The sequence below is a fragment of the Acipenser ruthenus genome, chromosome 4 (genome assembly GCF_902713425.1).
Source record: "Acipenser ruthenus chromosome 4, fAciRut3.2 maternal haplotype, whole genome shotgun sequence".
In the NCBI taxonomy this organism is placed as follows: domain Eukaryota; kingdom Metazoa; phylum Chordata; class Actinopteri; order Acipenseriformes; family Acipenseridae; genus Acipenser; species Acipenser ruthenus.
In genome coordinates this window covers 73,719,814-73,736,474 of record NC_081192.1, presented here as the reverse complement: position 1 = coordinate 73,736,474, position 16,661 = coordinate 73,719,814, and the positions used below count along the sequence as shown (strand labels likewise).

The 16,661-nt window shown below is 40.6% G+C and overlaps 2 protein-coding genes across 3 annotated transcripts in view; one reads left to right on the top strand and one right to left on the bottom strand.

The window, feature by feature from the left end:
* Window positions 1–6,900, top strand: part of LOC117400541 (unconventional myosin-Ig-like) — a 71,355-nt gene extending 64,455 nt beyond the window's left edge. Inside the window, exons 21-22 of the mRNA XM_034000663.3 lie at window positions 3,931–4,096; window positions 4,452–6,900. Of these exons, the coding sequence (XP_033856554.3) occupies window positions 3,931–4,090 (160 nt within the window). The 3' untranslated portion in view covers window positions 4,091–4,096; window positions 4,452–6,900. The remainder of the gene's footprint in view (window positions 1–3,930; window positions 4,097–4,451) is intronic.
* Window positions 6,901–9,926: 3,026 nt separating this feature from the next.
* On the bottom strand, window positions 9,927–15,907 carry LOC117399448 (cyclin-dependent kinase 5 activator 1-like). 2 transcript variants are annotated; one of them, XM_059022764.1, is made up of 2 exons: window positions 15,023–15,906; window positions 9,927–14,375 (listed from the first exon to the last, which is right to left on the bottom strand). In XM_059022764.1, exon 2 carries the CDS (start codon window positions 14,258–14,260, stop codon window positions 13,496–13,498), a length of 765 nt encoding a protein of 254 aa, XP_058878747.1. In that variant the 5' UTR covers window positions 14,261–14,375; window positions 15,023–15,906; the 3' UTR covers window positions 9,927–13,495. The 2 variants fall into 2 exon arrangements, with proteins under 2 accessions (XP_058878747.1, XP_058878746.1); XM_059022763.1 differs by having other exon boundaries at window positions 9,927–15,907.
* Between the last annotated feature and the right edge of the window lie 754 nt (window positions 15,908–16,661).

The window sequence follows — 16,661 nt, the reverse complement described above, 5'->3', positions numbered from 1 at the left end:
AGCAAGTTTAGAACATTGTGACAGGGTAGCATCACGGCCAAGCTGTTACTGGCAGGAAGAGAGACACAGAGAAAGCTGCAGTAAAGCACAATCACGCACATTTAATAACACAGATACAAACACTAAATAAAATACATTAACAAACAAAAAGGCACAAGGGCCAAAACAAAAAGTAACCCAGCACAGCAACACGCACCTCCACCAACACCGACATTTAACCTTTCCAACACCCATGATTCCCCTTCTTATACACCTGTGGCTGGAGCCTCATTAGCCATTAATCATTCAGTTATGGGCCCAGCCACATTCCCACGTGTTTTCTCCACACACACACAAACACACACACACACACACACACACACACACACACCTTATACCGGCAGGGCTTCTGCCTTGCCACAAACATGAAGGTAGGAAGCACTTTTTTACACAGAGAGTTATAAATGCATGGAACAGCCTACCAGGTGAAGCAGTATGATCTAAAACTGTGGGAACATTTAAAAAAAGACTAGATTGTGTGCTTTTAGATTAGTTTCCCCCAGTAAGGGTGAATGGTGTGCTAACAATGGATGAGCCTTGATGGGCCAAATGGCCTTTTCTCGTTCTCAAACATTTCCTTAGGTTCTTATATTCCATACAGTTATTACAAAAAAATCACCTTTCATTGGTTCAGAATTAATCTGAGCTAATTTTGCAATTCATTTTAATCCCAGATCCCTTCAGATGTAAAGGGGTTTACATGATTTGTTATATGTTTTTCTAATGTTGAGAACTGAATAAGTACACCTAAAGAGCACATCTTTCCCTTTCCCTTCCCCAGTCATGATTTTGCAATTGTTCTCAGTAGTTTCGAGTGCTGTTGCTGAAATACTTATTTTATTCTTCTTCGTATGACCTGGGAGGAAAGTGCTTTGTACTTCCTCAATGCTGTCTCTATAGCTACCTTGAGCACCCCTTGACCCCTCAGTGACTCTTCTACCTGATCACACTGGATGGTGCATTTGATTGTATAAAAACAGTGTTATGAAAACACTGATTACATTGACATGTCTTAAGGCTGCCACTCACCATTCAATTTTTCACTGGGCGACAAGATACTTTCGCAGAGACATGACCATACATACGAGAAGCGACGCAGAGGCGATGTGGCAGGTTTGAAAACTGCCAGATCTATACAACTGTTAAAAATTGCTATTGACATAACTATGCTCAAGACTGGTACATATTCGTCAACATGATGTGGAAATTATGAGTGTCTTTTCTGATGGTATTTCAACACATATGGCAATAAATCATACATACCAGGCTTAACCAGTTCCTTCGCAATGGACTCCCATATATATTGTCTTTCAAATCTGTATCTTTATAATTGTGATGACCTTTGTCATAACGCTCTAGGTATTTGTCCACGACAAGTATTATTGGTTCCTCCATTATTTTGGACACTGCTTCACCCTGCTAGACCACGTGCATTGAAGCTGTTCTCTGATTGCTCAATGCCTTAGTTGTCACGTGACAAATCGCAAAAAGTAGGATTCAATCCGATTTATTTTGCATTGCTCCAGTGTCACCCTGGTGCTGCTCCCGTGTCGTCTGTTGTGTCGCCTGTGGTGTAAAACATACTTCTCAAAAGTATAGGTTCTACTAATTTTGTTGCGTCGCGTCCGGTGGGTAACAGCCTTTACTATAGTTACAAAAAAACTCATTAAAAAAGAAAACAGTGAGGGTCGCAACTAAAAACTATAGAGACACTACTGGTAGCTATGGAGATTACTGGATTGAGAAAGCGCAAAAGAAACTGGGCTTTTCAAAACAGTTCAAGCAGTAGTATGTCACTGTCAAAAACATGTAAAAATAAAACTATGAAAATATGGGACCCAGAACTACCCAGAATCAAAACTAGGTAAGGGAAAATAAAAAGAAACCATTAATATGTGGCTTGAAGCTACTTTCTCTTTATACAAATCAATCCAGACAGCATGAGGGGTGTCTCAATGGCAAAGGTTCAATTAAACAGCAGATTTAATTATCTCCTATAAATAGACGGTTGGGAACAAAGAAAAATGAAAGATGTTCATGCAGAACATGACTAATCTCCAATAAAATCAATTAGTTTTTCTGCAGCCCAATGAGCCCTTTGTTTGCAGCAAGCTATCACACTGGTAATGAGTACGATCACCCCCCTGGGCATCATTTTTTGGGTCTTCCCATTAATCTTTAATTTCAAAGTGTTCCAGCCTTTAATTAGAGGTTCTTCTTGTTTCCCAGATTTTATTTGCACCTTGATTCTGTTTTTTCCTGCTACAGGTTCTTCTGCCCCTTGGAGACGAGGGATTGTCAGGATACTTGTAACAGAGGAAGTGAAGTCATAGCACCGTGGCAGGACAGTTGGGTAGGGGAGCTGGCGTGTGAGGTCAGAGAGGGTCACAGCCTAACTTAATAAGCGGCAGTACATGAAGGGTTGAGTTGTTCCTCTCACACACTGACAATGTGAAATGGAACAGGAATGGTCATTCTCCTCTGTCTGCATACAAAGCCCCCGAACTCCTAGTCCTCTAATCACAGAGCCGGTCTTCAGCTGACTATGTGACTCTGAGGGGGAAAGCAAATCGGGGGGGTTCCCTTTGCCTGTGCCCCGACACGCCACAGGGAGACAGAGACAGAACCTCGTTGGCAGTAAGTTCATGTGTAGTTCATCCTTAGACAGACTTCTGTAAGAGGATGGCCAGCAGGCTGCTAATGGAAACCACTGTTTAATCTGCATGACTAGTGTGAGGTAGTTAGGCTTGTGCTGAACAGTTCTAATTATTTAGGGAAGAATCCATAATTATACCTTTTATTTCTTACATAACAGTGTGTTATTCAACATGATAGGGTTAACAGATACTGTAGGCTAGGGTTGTACATTGTTATCCTACATTGAAGAACCAGACTTGGTTGATTGCAGAGCTACGTCTGGGTTTCTTTTCGGCACACAATGACTTCCCAACGATTTTGAGAGCCCAGTTGGCATTCCCAGTGCAAGTCAATCGAGAGCAGGTCACACTATTTCCCCAGTGATGTAGTGCAATGGTCAAAGCCACAGCTGACATCATTTCTGGGACTGAGATCAAAGCCACAGAGAGATTAGTGATTATACGATTACTGCTCCTTCCTGTCAGTCTGTCAACCCTTTTTTTATGCTTTCAGTCCTTTTGTTTTTTTTTTTGTTTTTTTTTTGCTTTCAGTATTTCGAAGTGCTTAGAAGTTGAATTTGTTGCTGTTGTTCTGGGTATTTTTAGGCAATATGATAATGCTTCAGTTGCATTGTGCTTGGGTCTAAGGGTTTCTAGTGTACCTCAATGTTAGTGTGAGGTGCTGCTTCCAGTCTATTTGACATTGTATTAAACATGTCCTTTCAGTTCTCTTCTGATCTTTGTATGTGTACCACAGCTCCCAGCAAATGTAATCCTCAATCAGATCCCTATGTCTGAGTCGCTCTGTGAAAATACAAAATATGGAAAATAACTTGAGAAAAACTTGTGTACTGAAATTTGCCGTACAGTACATTACAGGCCCCTGGTAAATCTGTTCTAAATTAACTGATGGCACTTCTGATCACAGCATGAATGTCTTACCTGTGAGTTTGTAGGTTTACTAATAGGAGGTGTTCATGCAGCTATAAGGGAGGAACCATTTATTTGACATTAAACTCCTGGCTCCTGGTCATTTCAATAATTTACTTAATTGAAGGTAGTTCTGAAACCCAGGATTGGGTGCAGCAGGGTTTGTGTGAATTTCAAGACAGGAAGTAATTCAACTCTATCTGTCTTAGTTTTTATACTGTAAATCAGTTTGTGTTTAGAGTTCACACTCATGAGACAGGACCAGATATACTGCTGTGTTCCTTGGGAATCCTTTCTGAAGAGGATCTGTGTTTGTGTGTTTCAGGTTAAAGACACCCCTGCAGGTGACAGTGCAACGCTCAGCTATCCAGTGCCACATGCGCGGGCGGCAGAAGTGCGTTACCGTGGAAACCAAGATCGGCCATAACCGACCAGACTTCTGCAAGAGCCGAGACGGCTTCACCCTGTACCTGCCGGGAAACTAATGGCAGGTGCGGCTGAGCATCAGTATGACACACAGACCCACTGCACACACCCAGGGAACCATTTAGGAACTGTGGGGGCTGCTTGTAGTGGAGTATAGTTCACTGTTCCTAGATAAAGGGATACTAATTTATTTCTTCGTATCTGTATGATTCTCTACAGTTGTTCTGATCATTATTTGCCATACTTACTACTATACTAACTGTTCTAGTAAAAGTGGTTTCTGAAAAGACTCCTGAAGTAAGGTGGGGTGTATAGTTCTGGTGTCATTCTGGTCTTTGTGCCATCTGTACCATAAATTACTTATTTTAATTAATTTAACCTCCTCCCGGGTCTTAATCTGATTCTTTTTTTTATTAATAGCTATATAACCTGAAGGACTCTGAACTTCGGGGCCTGGATTTGTACACTCATGCTATTGGTCAAGCACTGGGCTCTGAATCCTGTGCAACATGGATATGCTTCCCAAACTCACTTCAGAAAATCAGCCTTGAGGAATATTTTCAGGAATGCTGAAATAATTACTAATCACTGAAAGTAATGGTCTGTGCAGAAACAACAGTACGCAGCTGAAGAAAGGCTTTTGTCTGAAAGGTCCTTAAATAAATAATTATTTAATTATTTAAAACTTTTGTGTATATCCAAAAGAAAACTTTACTTTTTTGTACACTGCAGTTATACTTCTGTTCAAACATCTATCTATCTATCTATCTATACAGGGGTGAAATTCTGCCAGTACTCACCGGTACTCTGTACTGGGACTTATTTAATCTGCTTTTCATCCAACGTGGATGCATTCCATCCACTCACACAGTCCACCAGAGCATGTGAGTGGAGTGGAGCGTTCATAAACACCACTCCTCGCTCTCTTCCTCTTTGAAACCGCTCGCTCCAAGGCTTTTATTTCCCCAGTCCGCACCGCTCCGGTGTTTCTAATTCTGCAGCCAGCTCCACTCACACTCCGCTCCACTGCTAGTGTAAATCGCTTCCAAAATGTAGAGATGTGCGAACCGGTTTGAAATCGGGTACCCGGTTCCTGCTTTGGTATCGACAAACTGAATACAGGTATCAGGGTTCCGGTTCCAGTGAGTACTATTATGTTTTTATTAAAACTGCTTATTAAAACATACATTTCTGTCAAAAAATACATTTGATAACTATAATTGACATGTTCACACTTAGAAAAAAAAAGGTCTGCTAAATATTTATTACAGCGATAACGTGGTTTTTAATTATTATTATTTTTTATTTATATTTATTTCCTTGGAGAATAATTCTGTCTCACTTTTACAAGTGATGAAAACGCTTTGGGTAAAGTGAATCTTCTGCACCTCGAGGGGATCATTTGCCGGACAACCCCAAGCCGAACACGACACGATTTCAGCTAGCTAAAAAAGTAATTTAACCCCAAGCCAGTGGGGTCGTATTTCGGCTTGGGATCTAACATAAGATGACCCTTTTGTACATACCATGTGGTTAAAGATTTTTTTAATTGTATAAGCTTTGTGAAATTTGCAATTAACAAGGTTCATATACAAGCACACAATGGCTTGCGCTGTTGTAATAAAACTGTTACTGTGCAAATTTGAGATTATTGATTGTTTTGTTAACTTTAATTATACAGGGCGATTTCATAGATTGCACAATATTGTAGAAGCATCGCAAAAGCTGCATTGTTTATGGATCATATCTTATATCTACAGTGTCAAATATTTTTCCTTTGCAAAACATCTTTTGGAGCGGGCGTTGGAGCGGAAGCAGTGCCAGAGGCTTTTCATGCTCTCGCTCCGCTCGCATGCTCTTCAATCCACTAGCGCAACGTTTCTCAAATGCGCTTTCATTCAGCACAGTTCGTGTTGCTTGCATTCTGTTTCCTCATACTGCTTCTGTTTCTGTTAGCTGCTATTGGCCACCATTAACGTCAGTATAATCACTGCATGTTGATTGGCCGAGTTTTCATTCAGATCAGATTTAATTTTGGCATAAGTCACAAATCTCCGCCCATTTCGATTTGTGTCAGTGCTTATTCGTTGATCACCAAGAGAAGACCTTAGCAGTGCAACATGAAAACAGCGGTATGGAGTAATTATCAGTATTATGAAGTAATAATTATTTTCTTTAGCATGTCGGTGAAATTATCTGAAATATTCAACACAAACATTGCTGCACATGAATTTGAAAGCAAAAAGTCAGTGTTCGCATTAAATAACATAGTTTATAAATATTAGAAATAATTATCATAACGCATTTTGCCTTGCACCAATTTTAGCACATTGCCAGAATTTGCGCAACATTTTCTAAAATGGCAGGTGATGTGTGGGACAGTAGGGATTAACAATAACATAAAAAACAGGATCAAAGTGCAGCTTCAGATTTTGGTAAGCTAGTCAGATACAGATGTAGGTGTGCTTCACGCTTTTCAAACACAGGCCCAAATTGCAAGGTACATGTTAAGCATAGTGATCAACGTTGTATTTTGTTGTGATCCTAGTATTTTCTGTTATGAGGACTGTAATAAACGTAAACCAAAATGGTGAGGTGTTTTTTCTTTGTACAATGCCCCTTTTTCTAAATGTGAGTTTTCACTTGCGTCGATATCTAAAAAGAAAAAAGGCAGAGGTAAACCACAATAATGACATTACTTTATGAAAATGTGTCTTTTGCCACTTTGTTTCTTGTGCAGAAACCACAATAACAGGGATAACATTTTTTAAAAAGTCTACTTTTGTACTGTTTCTGCCAGAAAAAATATTTTTCTGGAATAGATCATGGTAATTAATCTACACAGAAACACAACAAGGATATCTTGAAACAAAACTCCCTCTATACAGCAGTTACTGCATAGTGTAATATTTCTTAATGCTTGTCATTTAAGGTTTATCTTAAGTGTTATATTACAGTACCTGACTGAGTGATACATGCAGAGTGATACATACCAATACTGGTAAATTAAAAATAACTAAAGAAACGGTGTACATTTCAGTGACAAATGGTTCAACTAGAAGTCTTTCTCCATGGTAGTATCTATTTAAAGTTATAAACTTGATCCTGCACAAATGCTGGGTCTACAGTTAAGATATCACACTGTCTGACTGATCTCAGCAGCTTATTATCCATGTAAAACCCAGAAAGGTTGTCTGTGGTAAATTGTGGTAAAAGCATGGTAAAACTGGAAAGTGGAAAGTTCCACTGCTGGAAAGGGTACGTCTAATTTCACTGTTTGTATTCAAGGATAATAAAAATCAATGTGGCTATGTGCAATTCAGATCTTGCAAAATATTACTTGAATATGACAGCAAAAAGTTTTTTGCTGAAAAAAGATGTACACTGCATGACACCCAGTTTATAGAAAGAAATCATATTATTAAAAGCCACAGTCATGGTATAATATTTTTGTTGAAGGTTAACTTTGCTATTTGGGGTTGTATTGTCTAGTCCAAAATAAGTATTATGCGAATTCATGTGGATCTTATGTTAATGTATGCCAATGGTAACAAGAGCATAGAACGTGACTAAGTTTAAAGTGCGTATGTTGGGATTATTATATTTGGGGACGTTTTGGGGCTGCGTCGATTGTAAAAACAACTCGACACTCTCGGGGTTGGAATGGCTGTGGTCAGGTCCAGTTCAGGTCGGTTTTTAAAATTAGGCCTCTACCGCCCAAGGTATACACATGCAAAACTAGTTCACCTAACCATCTTAAACTAGGTTCTCAAAGCAAAGCTGCTAATATCTTGGCACAGCTGGTGCAGGCGTGTCATTGACGTGCTGGTACTCAGGGCATAGACAGGCTAAGAGTCTGGTAGAGAATTCTTTCAGCTCAGTCTGTCCAGCTGGAGTGGGTGTGAGGATCAGCATGGGACAGGGCTGACCATCTGTACTGAGAGAAGGGGCAGCTCACCTCACTGCTCAACGCCCACCTCAGTCTGCTCCAGTGCAATGAAGGCAACACTAATAGTGTTTATTTCCCATTTTACCCTGCAAAACATGGCCTCTTCCAATGTGATTTTCAAGACAAAGAAAAACATTAAAACATTTCTATTGCTAAAACTGGCTTCAGAATAAATCTGCCCTGTACAGAGCTGACCCCCAGCTATTCTGGTGAAGAGTATATTTATTTTTGTATTTACAAAACGTACACACACTGTTGTCCATTGAGTAATGGTGTGTGTCTCATCATTCAAAAAACACAGCAAGACCATAAATAGTTTTAGAAACCTCATTAGAGTCGTTAGCTATAAACTACAACTGATGGGAAATAAGCCAATTAGGCAAATCAGTAGAATCAACTTAGGTGATCAAGCTGAATAGAAGCAAATTGTCAATTAGACTGCTGTAGACCAATTGATGAATTTTTAGTGTAGTAGATGCAGTTAATAAGCTAATAATGTTACTTTCACATACCTCGCTTTGCAGGGTCATCCTGTGAGGTAGGCAGAGTTAGTGCCCATCCTCTGTAGGTTACACCCTCCTGCAATAATGATGTGGAGGGAGCAACTGGTCACGGATAAATTTAGCAGTTGCTTATTGTTAACTACTTCTTATAATGTGATTTCACTTAACACAGCTTTCCTGTTAGTGCTAATTACTTTGGAGCCCTACCAGGGAAGACGAATGTTAATAAAACTAAACACCCTACTTCAAACAGCTGTGTGTGTAAAGGATATTGGGAAATGTCTTAATTGCATTCACAATAGCATCACTGTACTGTATTTTAGTGCTGTTTGGAGACTACAGATCATAGGATGCATTTCGAGCTGCCATAGTGCTCAAGCAAAAACGTGCACTATCCTTAAAGACAAAAGTAGAGATGTTGAAAGAGGTGGATAATGCACCACTGTACAAGAAAAAGAAAAATGTTGCTACAGATTTTAACAATTCCCACGATACAGTAATACAGGCTTGTGAACAGCAAACTGTGGATGCACCCTGGTGGTTCCATTAAAAGTGAAATAACTTCCATAGTAAATATTTCATTTTTGGCCGTCACTTGTAGGCAGAATTCCCATCCTGTGGCCCCTTGTCCTTTCCCTTATCTTGGTATCTCATGATTAAATATTATAAAACAGCACAGCAGTTGTATGAACCCTCTCAGGTTGTTGGTGGTGTCTTCCCTTTTATTTGCCTAGCAGCGAATTCGATACGAAAGTGTTGTGAATAAAACATGTCGATACATAAAATGTAACAATACTAAAGAATCAGATAACATTTCCCATGTGCTATGTGATTTTCATGCCTGAAATAAGTTGCGAAAAGGAACTTGGTGTGCAAGAGGCTCTGACGTGTGACCGACTGCTCTCACCTCTGAGGGGAAGAGAACAGATGAACATCTATCCCTGACCTCACAAGAGCTATCGCAATGATCTGTGTTGAGACACACATCAACTTTATTGCAGTCTTTTTCCTGATTGTCTAATCATTGCAGTCCTTTTCATTTCTAAGCCTTCTTGGGAAACCTGCATACAACAGCACACTACCTGGTGTGTTGTTTAGATATAAAATGCATTTACATTTTATTTTCAACTTTTTTAAATGTCTGCAATCATACTGCATGGTTCTGTTTCTCTAAACCTTGCACAAAAGTATTTTAAATTAAAGAAACAGATTCACTTTTTTTGTAAATAAACATCATTTGAAGAAGGTGAAACGTTACAAACAATATCGTTACAGTGTTAGAAGTATGTTCAGATTAGTTTTCTTGAAGCTTTAGTTTTACTCAGAAGAAGTTTGAGCTAGGAGTGCATCCTAGCTCAAACTTCATCATTATTTTAAAGTGTCACACCAGAGAGCCGAGTTCCTCAGCTGTGGGGTGGCTCTCAATAACAGCAAGGGACACGGTCATGTTTTGAAAGTTTATTCATTAATAATAATAAAAAAAAAATATTTGAATTGAAACTCAACAACATTAACAAAAAAAACTGTGACTTCATTTTTTTTATTCAAGTTTTCTTGACAAAGAATCCAGCAACTTTACAAAAGTCACTGTGTACGCTCATAGCTTCATCATCATCATCATCACAACTCAACACAGGTAACCCTGGAAACGAGACCCCAGTCTTGGTCACTCCAACTCCTACTGACAGAGCAAATTCATAGGCTGCCCACAACATTCACAACTGTGGATTGCTGTACGAGTGACAGCAATTGATCTTTATGGGAATCGGTGACCCCGGTGCATCTATAATCGAGCAGTGTCTGGGTTACTAAGTGGTCCCTAGAGCAACCTCCTGATCTAGGGAACAAATCAAGCGTTACGTTAAAAGAAGACAGCAGCAGGGATCACCAATCCCTAGAGGCTACAAACTGATAGAATGTTGCAATAAGGGATTTAAAAGACTGAAAAAGTTTGTTTTCAAAATAACTAACATTTAATGTTTCTGGCTTCCTAAAACTGCTGAGTGCAGCTTGATTTCATAACCGACTGTCACATAGCCAAATGGGTAAACACAACTCAAAAGAGGAAGTGACACAACAGGAAGAAAGAAAAACAAAATAACAGCCTCCAGTACTTGTGAAGTCACATGAGGTGTCACAAATTTAACACAGTTACAAGATTACACCCACAAAACATTTGTTTGACTTGCTTTCTTTTATATATAAACAAAAATGCATTTACGTTTTTAAAACAGCTCTGCATTGGTCAAAACGAGGATGAAATAAGTAAAGTGGATTTAATTAGTAAAGCCCCCGTCTGCTCTTTAGAACAGTACAAGAACGGGTAAAAACTTGAACCGTGCTCTCTCACATTCAAATTTTAATAGTACCGACAACAATATCTTCAAATCTTCCCCAAAAAAGGGAAGAACCGGTATTTTTTTTTTTCTTAAACAAACCCAACATTTAAATGTAATTTAAGCAGCAACAAAATCAGAACACTTATTAAATTTGCTGGCATGCACACTGTCACAGTAGCAAGACGTTGGAAGTTGTTTTCATTATACAGCAATGTATTTACACAGTACTTTTCGAACACGCACGCACACAGACACGCGTGTTCCCACGCACGCACACACTCGCTCACATGCATATAAAACTGTATTGATCAGTTATAATATAGCAGCAAACTCAAAGTCACCAAAACTCACAGAGCGATGGCAATTGCAGAGAAAATAACTGGTTTTTTTTTCAACAGCGCACTTATTAACGACAGAGGTGTCCCCCTCCTAGCTTTACAGTCTGGCTCGTAGCGTCAAACTCAGACCTCACATACAGAAACAGAGGGAGAGAGGCACACACACAGAGACTGCAGTACTCCTATTGTATTAATAACGCTCTAGTTTTTCCACAATACTGACCTTTTCTACTTGGTACAATGAAGGAGTTTGTTTCCCTGGCTGTTTCAGTTATAGCACAGAGCAACAGTTTTCCTCAGAGGATATCCTTCAGATAATACTAGGTTCACTGTACTAGGTTTATGTAACTGTTTAATGCTGTACTATTCACATATGTAAGATTTGATTACAGCTACAGACATAAATACTGTGGACGGAATCTAACCCTATAAAAAACTTATTGAAGACACCAGTAGATCTACCCAATATATTGATTAAAGTATTAATCACATCGATCAGTAGCATGCTAATGACTTGCCTGCTGCTCCAGTGCATTGGATTACTGTGGCACGGCTAGAAATTATCTTCTATTTCTAGATTAACACTGTTTACCTAAAACACATCTGTGCCTCTGCAGCTGCCAATTACAACAGCATAATTGTACAGTGTAAACACAGAGCTCTGCTGCACGGGTGTTAAACGAGACTGTCCAGTAAGATAACGGCAAACACAGGTCCTGGATTGAGCTACAGCAATGAAGCGAGGAACACTGACTCCCCTCTTCTGCATCTTGCTCTTTCTTTTAACCATTTACCATACTAACCATTTAATAGCTCAAAATGACAGCGGGTTCCATGTGGTGCCAATATGGATAGGCAAATACGATTTCAGAAATCCTAGTTATTACACAAGAAGCAAGGAGACTGTTACTGGCACACATGTATGCACACACCGCTCCAAAAAGAGAATGAACATGCGTGTGGTTTCTTTACTTTTTTTGCACTCTTTTTTTAAATAGAAATAATCTATCTGCAAGGCTAATTGAGAAGGCTTCCCTTCCAATCTATTTATGGCAGTGAGCTCCTAAACATGCCTTCATCTCTCTCTCTCTCTCTCTCTCTCTCTGTGCAAGAAAGATATCTATGTTGTTTTGCTAGCATCTCAGATGCATTTCAATATCTCAGACACATCATCAAAAGGCATTTTGGAAATGAAATACTGGAAAGTGAATCACCTATTTTAACCTAAAAGGATTAACACTATTGGTTCACAAGTGAAAAATATCTTGAGAATGAAAGGAGTGCTACTGACATGATAAAAGGGACAGCATATATTCTGCACTTAGAAATATATATACATGCAGTCACACATTCCTAAAGCATAATACAGCATGTATTGTATGCACATAATATATGAACACAGTATACATGCAGTATAATCATGTATATTTACATACTGTAGTGTATATAATAGTCAGTGCATAAACAAATAAATACGTACATAGTTAAACACAATAAATACTGCATTCCCACATATCTATACAAGACATGTGGCTTAACAGGCAACTACACATTTGAATGTTGAAAAACCAAAGAACACATTCTCCCATATACTTAGACCAACACATTGACATACATTCAATACACACACACACACACACACACATACAAAGAGGCTAGAGGTACATCATATGAGGCACCAAACCCCCACAGAAAAGCTGCCCCTTGTTTAAATTCCAGAACCCTAACAAGCCACCCTAAGAGAGAAGCAGATTTGCATTGGCCCAGCAGCAGAAAAGGTACTACAAGACCCAGGTAGTCTCCAATTCAAGTACAACCAGGCCATTTAAAGAGTGGGTGTAGGGGGGGGGGGGGGGGAGAACAGGGGGATAGGGTGGAATGGAAGGGACAGAAGGGAGGGAAGGAAAGCCCTTTAGACAATGCTGAGTGCTTGAAGTTGAAAACAAATTGTGTAGTGTAGAGGGGGTTGTCTAACTCAGCTTTTTTTAGTTGAACCTGGTGAATTCTGACCTCCTTTTATAGTAAAGTGTTGTGTAAAAGTAGCTTCATATGCACCATATAACAAATTAAAAATAAACAATAAACATACATTTTAAAAATAAATTATATATAAAGACATTTAACAAAATGTATGTGCCAAAGAAATGTTTGATCAGGATTCCAACACTACAGTGGAATATTAACTGGTAATATTAACACGTATACAGCTACTGAAAGCAAAGCTCCAGCAGCAGCCCAGCCTGATGACAAATCCAGGGAGTGCCCAGGCTAGACCTGGACAGGCCTAAACGGAGGCAGTGGGGGGGTCAGCGAGGTGGTGGTAGGGTGAGGGGGTTCACCGGTCCAGGGTGTGACTTAAGTCCTCGTGGCTGCCCTCGTTCTTGAGGTCAGCGAAGACCTGTGTGAAGTAGTGGGGATCTGCATTGATGCGAAGCATCTTGGCACTCATCGTGTTGATTATTTGCAGGCAGCGGTCCCAGAAGGCCTCCTTGTCGGATTCCACCAGGAAGGGCTTGAGAGGGTAGGAGATTTCATTGCCCATGTAGGAGTAAGACAGGTAGAGGCAGGTGAGCAGCGTGGCCTGCAGGTCATGCTCCGTGGCCACCAGGTCCCCATCGATGATGTCACGGCACAGCAGATACACGAAAACCACGTTGGCGGGCGTTACGAAGGCCTGGTCCTGCCAGCCTTGCAAAAGAAGCGAGCGGTCCACGCTGCGCAGCCACAGGATGGGATCAGTAGGAGACAGGTGCTTGAGCCGGTAGCACCGCCGGCACAGGAACTCACCCAGGCACTTGAGCAGCTCGCTGGTGGAGGCCTGGACTATCACGCGCTTGGGGGAGCCCCCTGAGGGGTAGTTAGTGCTAGAGGTGATGCTCTTGACAGAAGGGATCTTCCCATCTGTCCCCTGAAGCGGCGGCAGGGTCTGCCCCTCATAGGTGGAGAGGTTGGCACAGGACACAGACTTCTTTACATTCTCGTGGTTCAGGTGAGCCACATCCTTCTGGTAGTTGTTGTTGAGGGCACCGTTGCTCTTTTTGGAACCCCTTTTCTTGGTTGAGGCCACTAACCGTTTCCAGGTCAGGGCTGGGATGAACATGGAGTGCCGCTTGATGTTTCTCTCTTTCTGGCTTCCTAAGGGCTTGCTGCTTTGGACGCTCGGGTAGTGGCTAAGAGACCCCGAGCCCTCGTCATGGTAACTGGTCTTTCTGGAGCTGGGGGAGACAGATAAGACGGTGCCCATTTTTATAGTTTTTTTTTTTTTTTTTTTTAATGTATTTCCTTTTGGGTTGCTTTATGCAAAAAGGGAAGCGGGTTGTTTCTCAATTAAGTTGAAACAAACAAGCGAGAACAACCAGGCGGCTGCAGCTCAAAATTAATCACCGAAGTGTAAAGCAACAAGAGTTTTTTCATTAAGCGGTACAGCCGCCTTCTTTTTATCTACTCAAGTACAGTGTGCCGGTCCCGTTTCCATTCATAGAGCGCCGTTGCAGGATGAATAGTCAGTGCTGATAATAATATAGAGGACGTCAGAGCTGATTTTTTTCTGTAAATGTCGATAATTATTACAAGCTGTATTGATGTACATTCTAATGTGTGTAACAATAAGTGGAAGCGGTTGTATGAGAAGCGATAATAAGTGATAACTGATATCGATTTCCCTCTGGACCCTTGCTTCCAAAATACGGCTCCGCTGCTGATGCAGAAAAAAAAAAAAACCTTGACAGACACGGTCGCGCTATTGTGGTTTTAAATGTCTGCGTTGTTGTTGTTGTTGTTGTTGGAACTAATTGAAAAACACACACCAAAAAAACAGTTTTACCCAATTCCCAGTTCTGTTATTTATGAGCAACAAACGAACCTGTCCGCGTTCAAGAACCCGGCTTAATGTTCAGTCCTGGTGGATGTTCTTGCAAGTGTGTAATACTTCTGGCTGTCGTTGTTCACTTATTGAGAAATAAACCTTCACCCCGTCATAAAAACGTGTGTGATAAGCTGCCAGGTAGATAATGAGATGAATGGAGCTTGAAGGTGTTAAACACCAAACAGGTGCGAGTGATTCGGCCACTGATTTGCAATAGCCCTGTCTGCTGCCAACTGCGTCAATGCCCCTGCAGCCGATTTACACTCACTTTGTCCATCGTGGTTTAACAACGTGAGGGCATTCCACAAAAAATGCAGTTATGATTACTGCTTTATCACCGGGAGCAGAAAACAAAATATCCAACAAAAGGATGCTTAACGTGACCACCTGAATTTCCAAACCCCGATAGTCGAACCGCCTCCTTTGTAGGTCTCTCTCTCTCTTTTTCAGAAGTCGATGTCCTTTATTCTTTTCTCAAACATCTGCTGCTTCTAGTCCATATTGATGTATCAGAAAATCTGATATTAGTGAGTCGGATGTACGTTGTTTACAAAAATAGGGACTCGGAACGAAGACATAATATAGAGATCAGAAAGTGGTCGCTTGACAAACACAAAAAATCAAACTATTTTGTAATCCAGCATTAACTAAAATTAAAGATCTGTGGACGGAATATTCTCATAATAGTAGAAGGTTTGGGCACACTAGTCTAGCACACGTCTCAGTTGTCAACTGCAGCATCTGATGTGCTGGACATGAGGAGAAAGGAGAAATTACGGCGATCCTTCTCTCTCTCTCTCTCTGCAAATCCAGCGCTGCTCCTTGCTTTGAGCACCATCAGCCGCCCAGCGGCTAATCACAGACTGCAGGCTCCTCCTCAACCCGCAGCCACAGCATCTTCACAATCACAACACATGTACACAATCATAGCGGTAGGCCTACAGAAACACACACGCATTCATTTTATAGCGGAACTGACACACACACACAGTCAATATAGTGGTACCGACTCCCCCCCAAACCATTCACTATAGCAGTACTGACACACACAAACGAGCACATATAATACTGGGCACAAACAAAGTCACTAATAAACGTAATAGACACCTGTTTGAAAGAGAGCTGCAAGTTTATCAAATATCAATCTCAGTTCAAATTCAATACGGTATTCGAGCTGAGCAGTAGCAATGTAAAGAGTTCTGCAGTTGAATTACTGTACAGTATTGATGACAGGCACACAAATCTACCGATGCACCACACAACAGACACAAGATTAACACCCTGATCTAAACAACGACATCGCAATGGTCTGATGTTGTATCGCTATTGCTTTGTGCTTTGTATTGATAGAGCAGAAAATCATACTTGAAAATGAGGGGAACGCAGACGCCCAGTGACCAGACGTCCCGGTTTAGCCGGGAAATCTTTAAAAAGTCCCGGTTTTCAGTCACTTCATGTAGCGCAACACACTCAGATAACTTTTGTCAAAATAACGTAAACAACCGCTTAGTTTATGGCACCTGCAGTGAAAGCAAAATAGAAAAAAAACAAGCTAGGGCACTCAAGAACATTATTTTTTATAAAATAATTATTTTATAGTGCAGCAGTGTGGAGTAGTGGTTAGGGCTTTGGACTC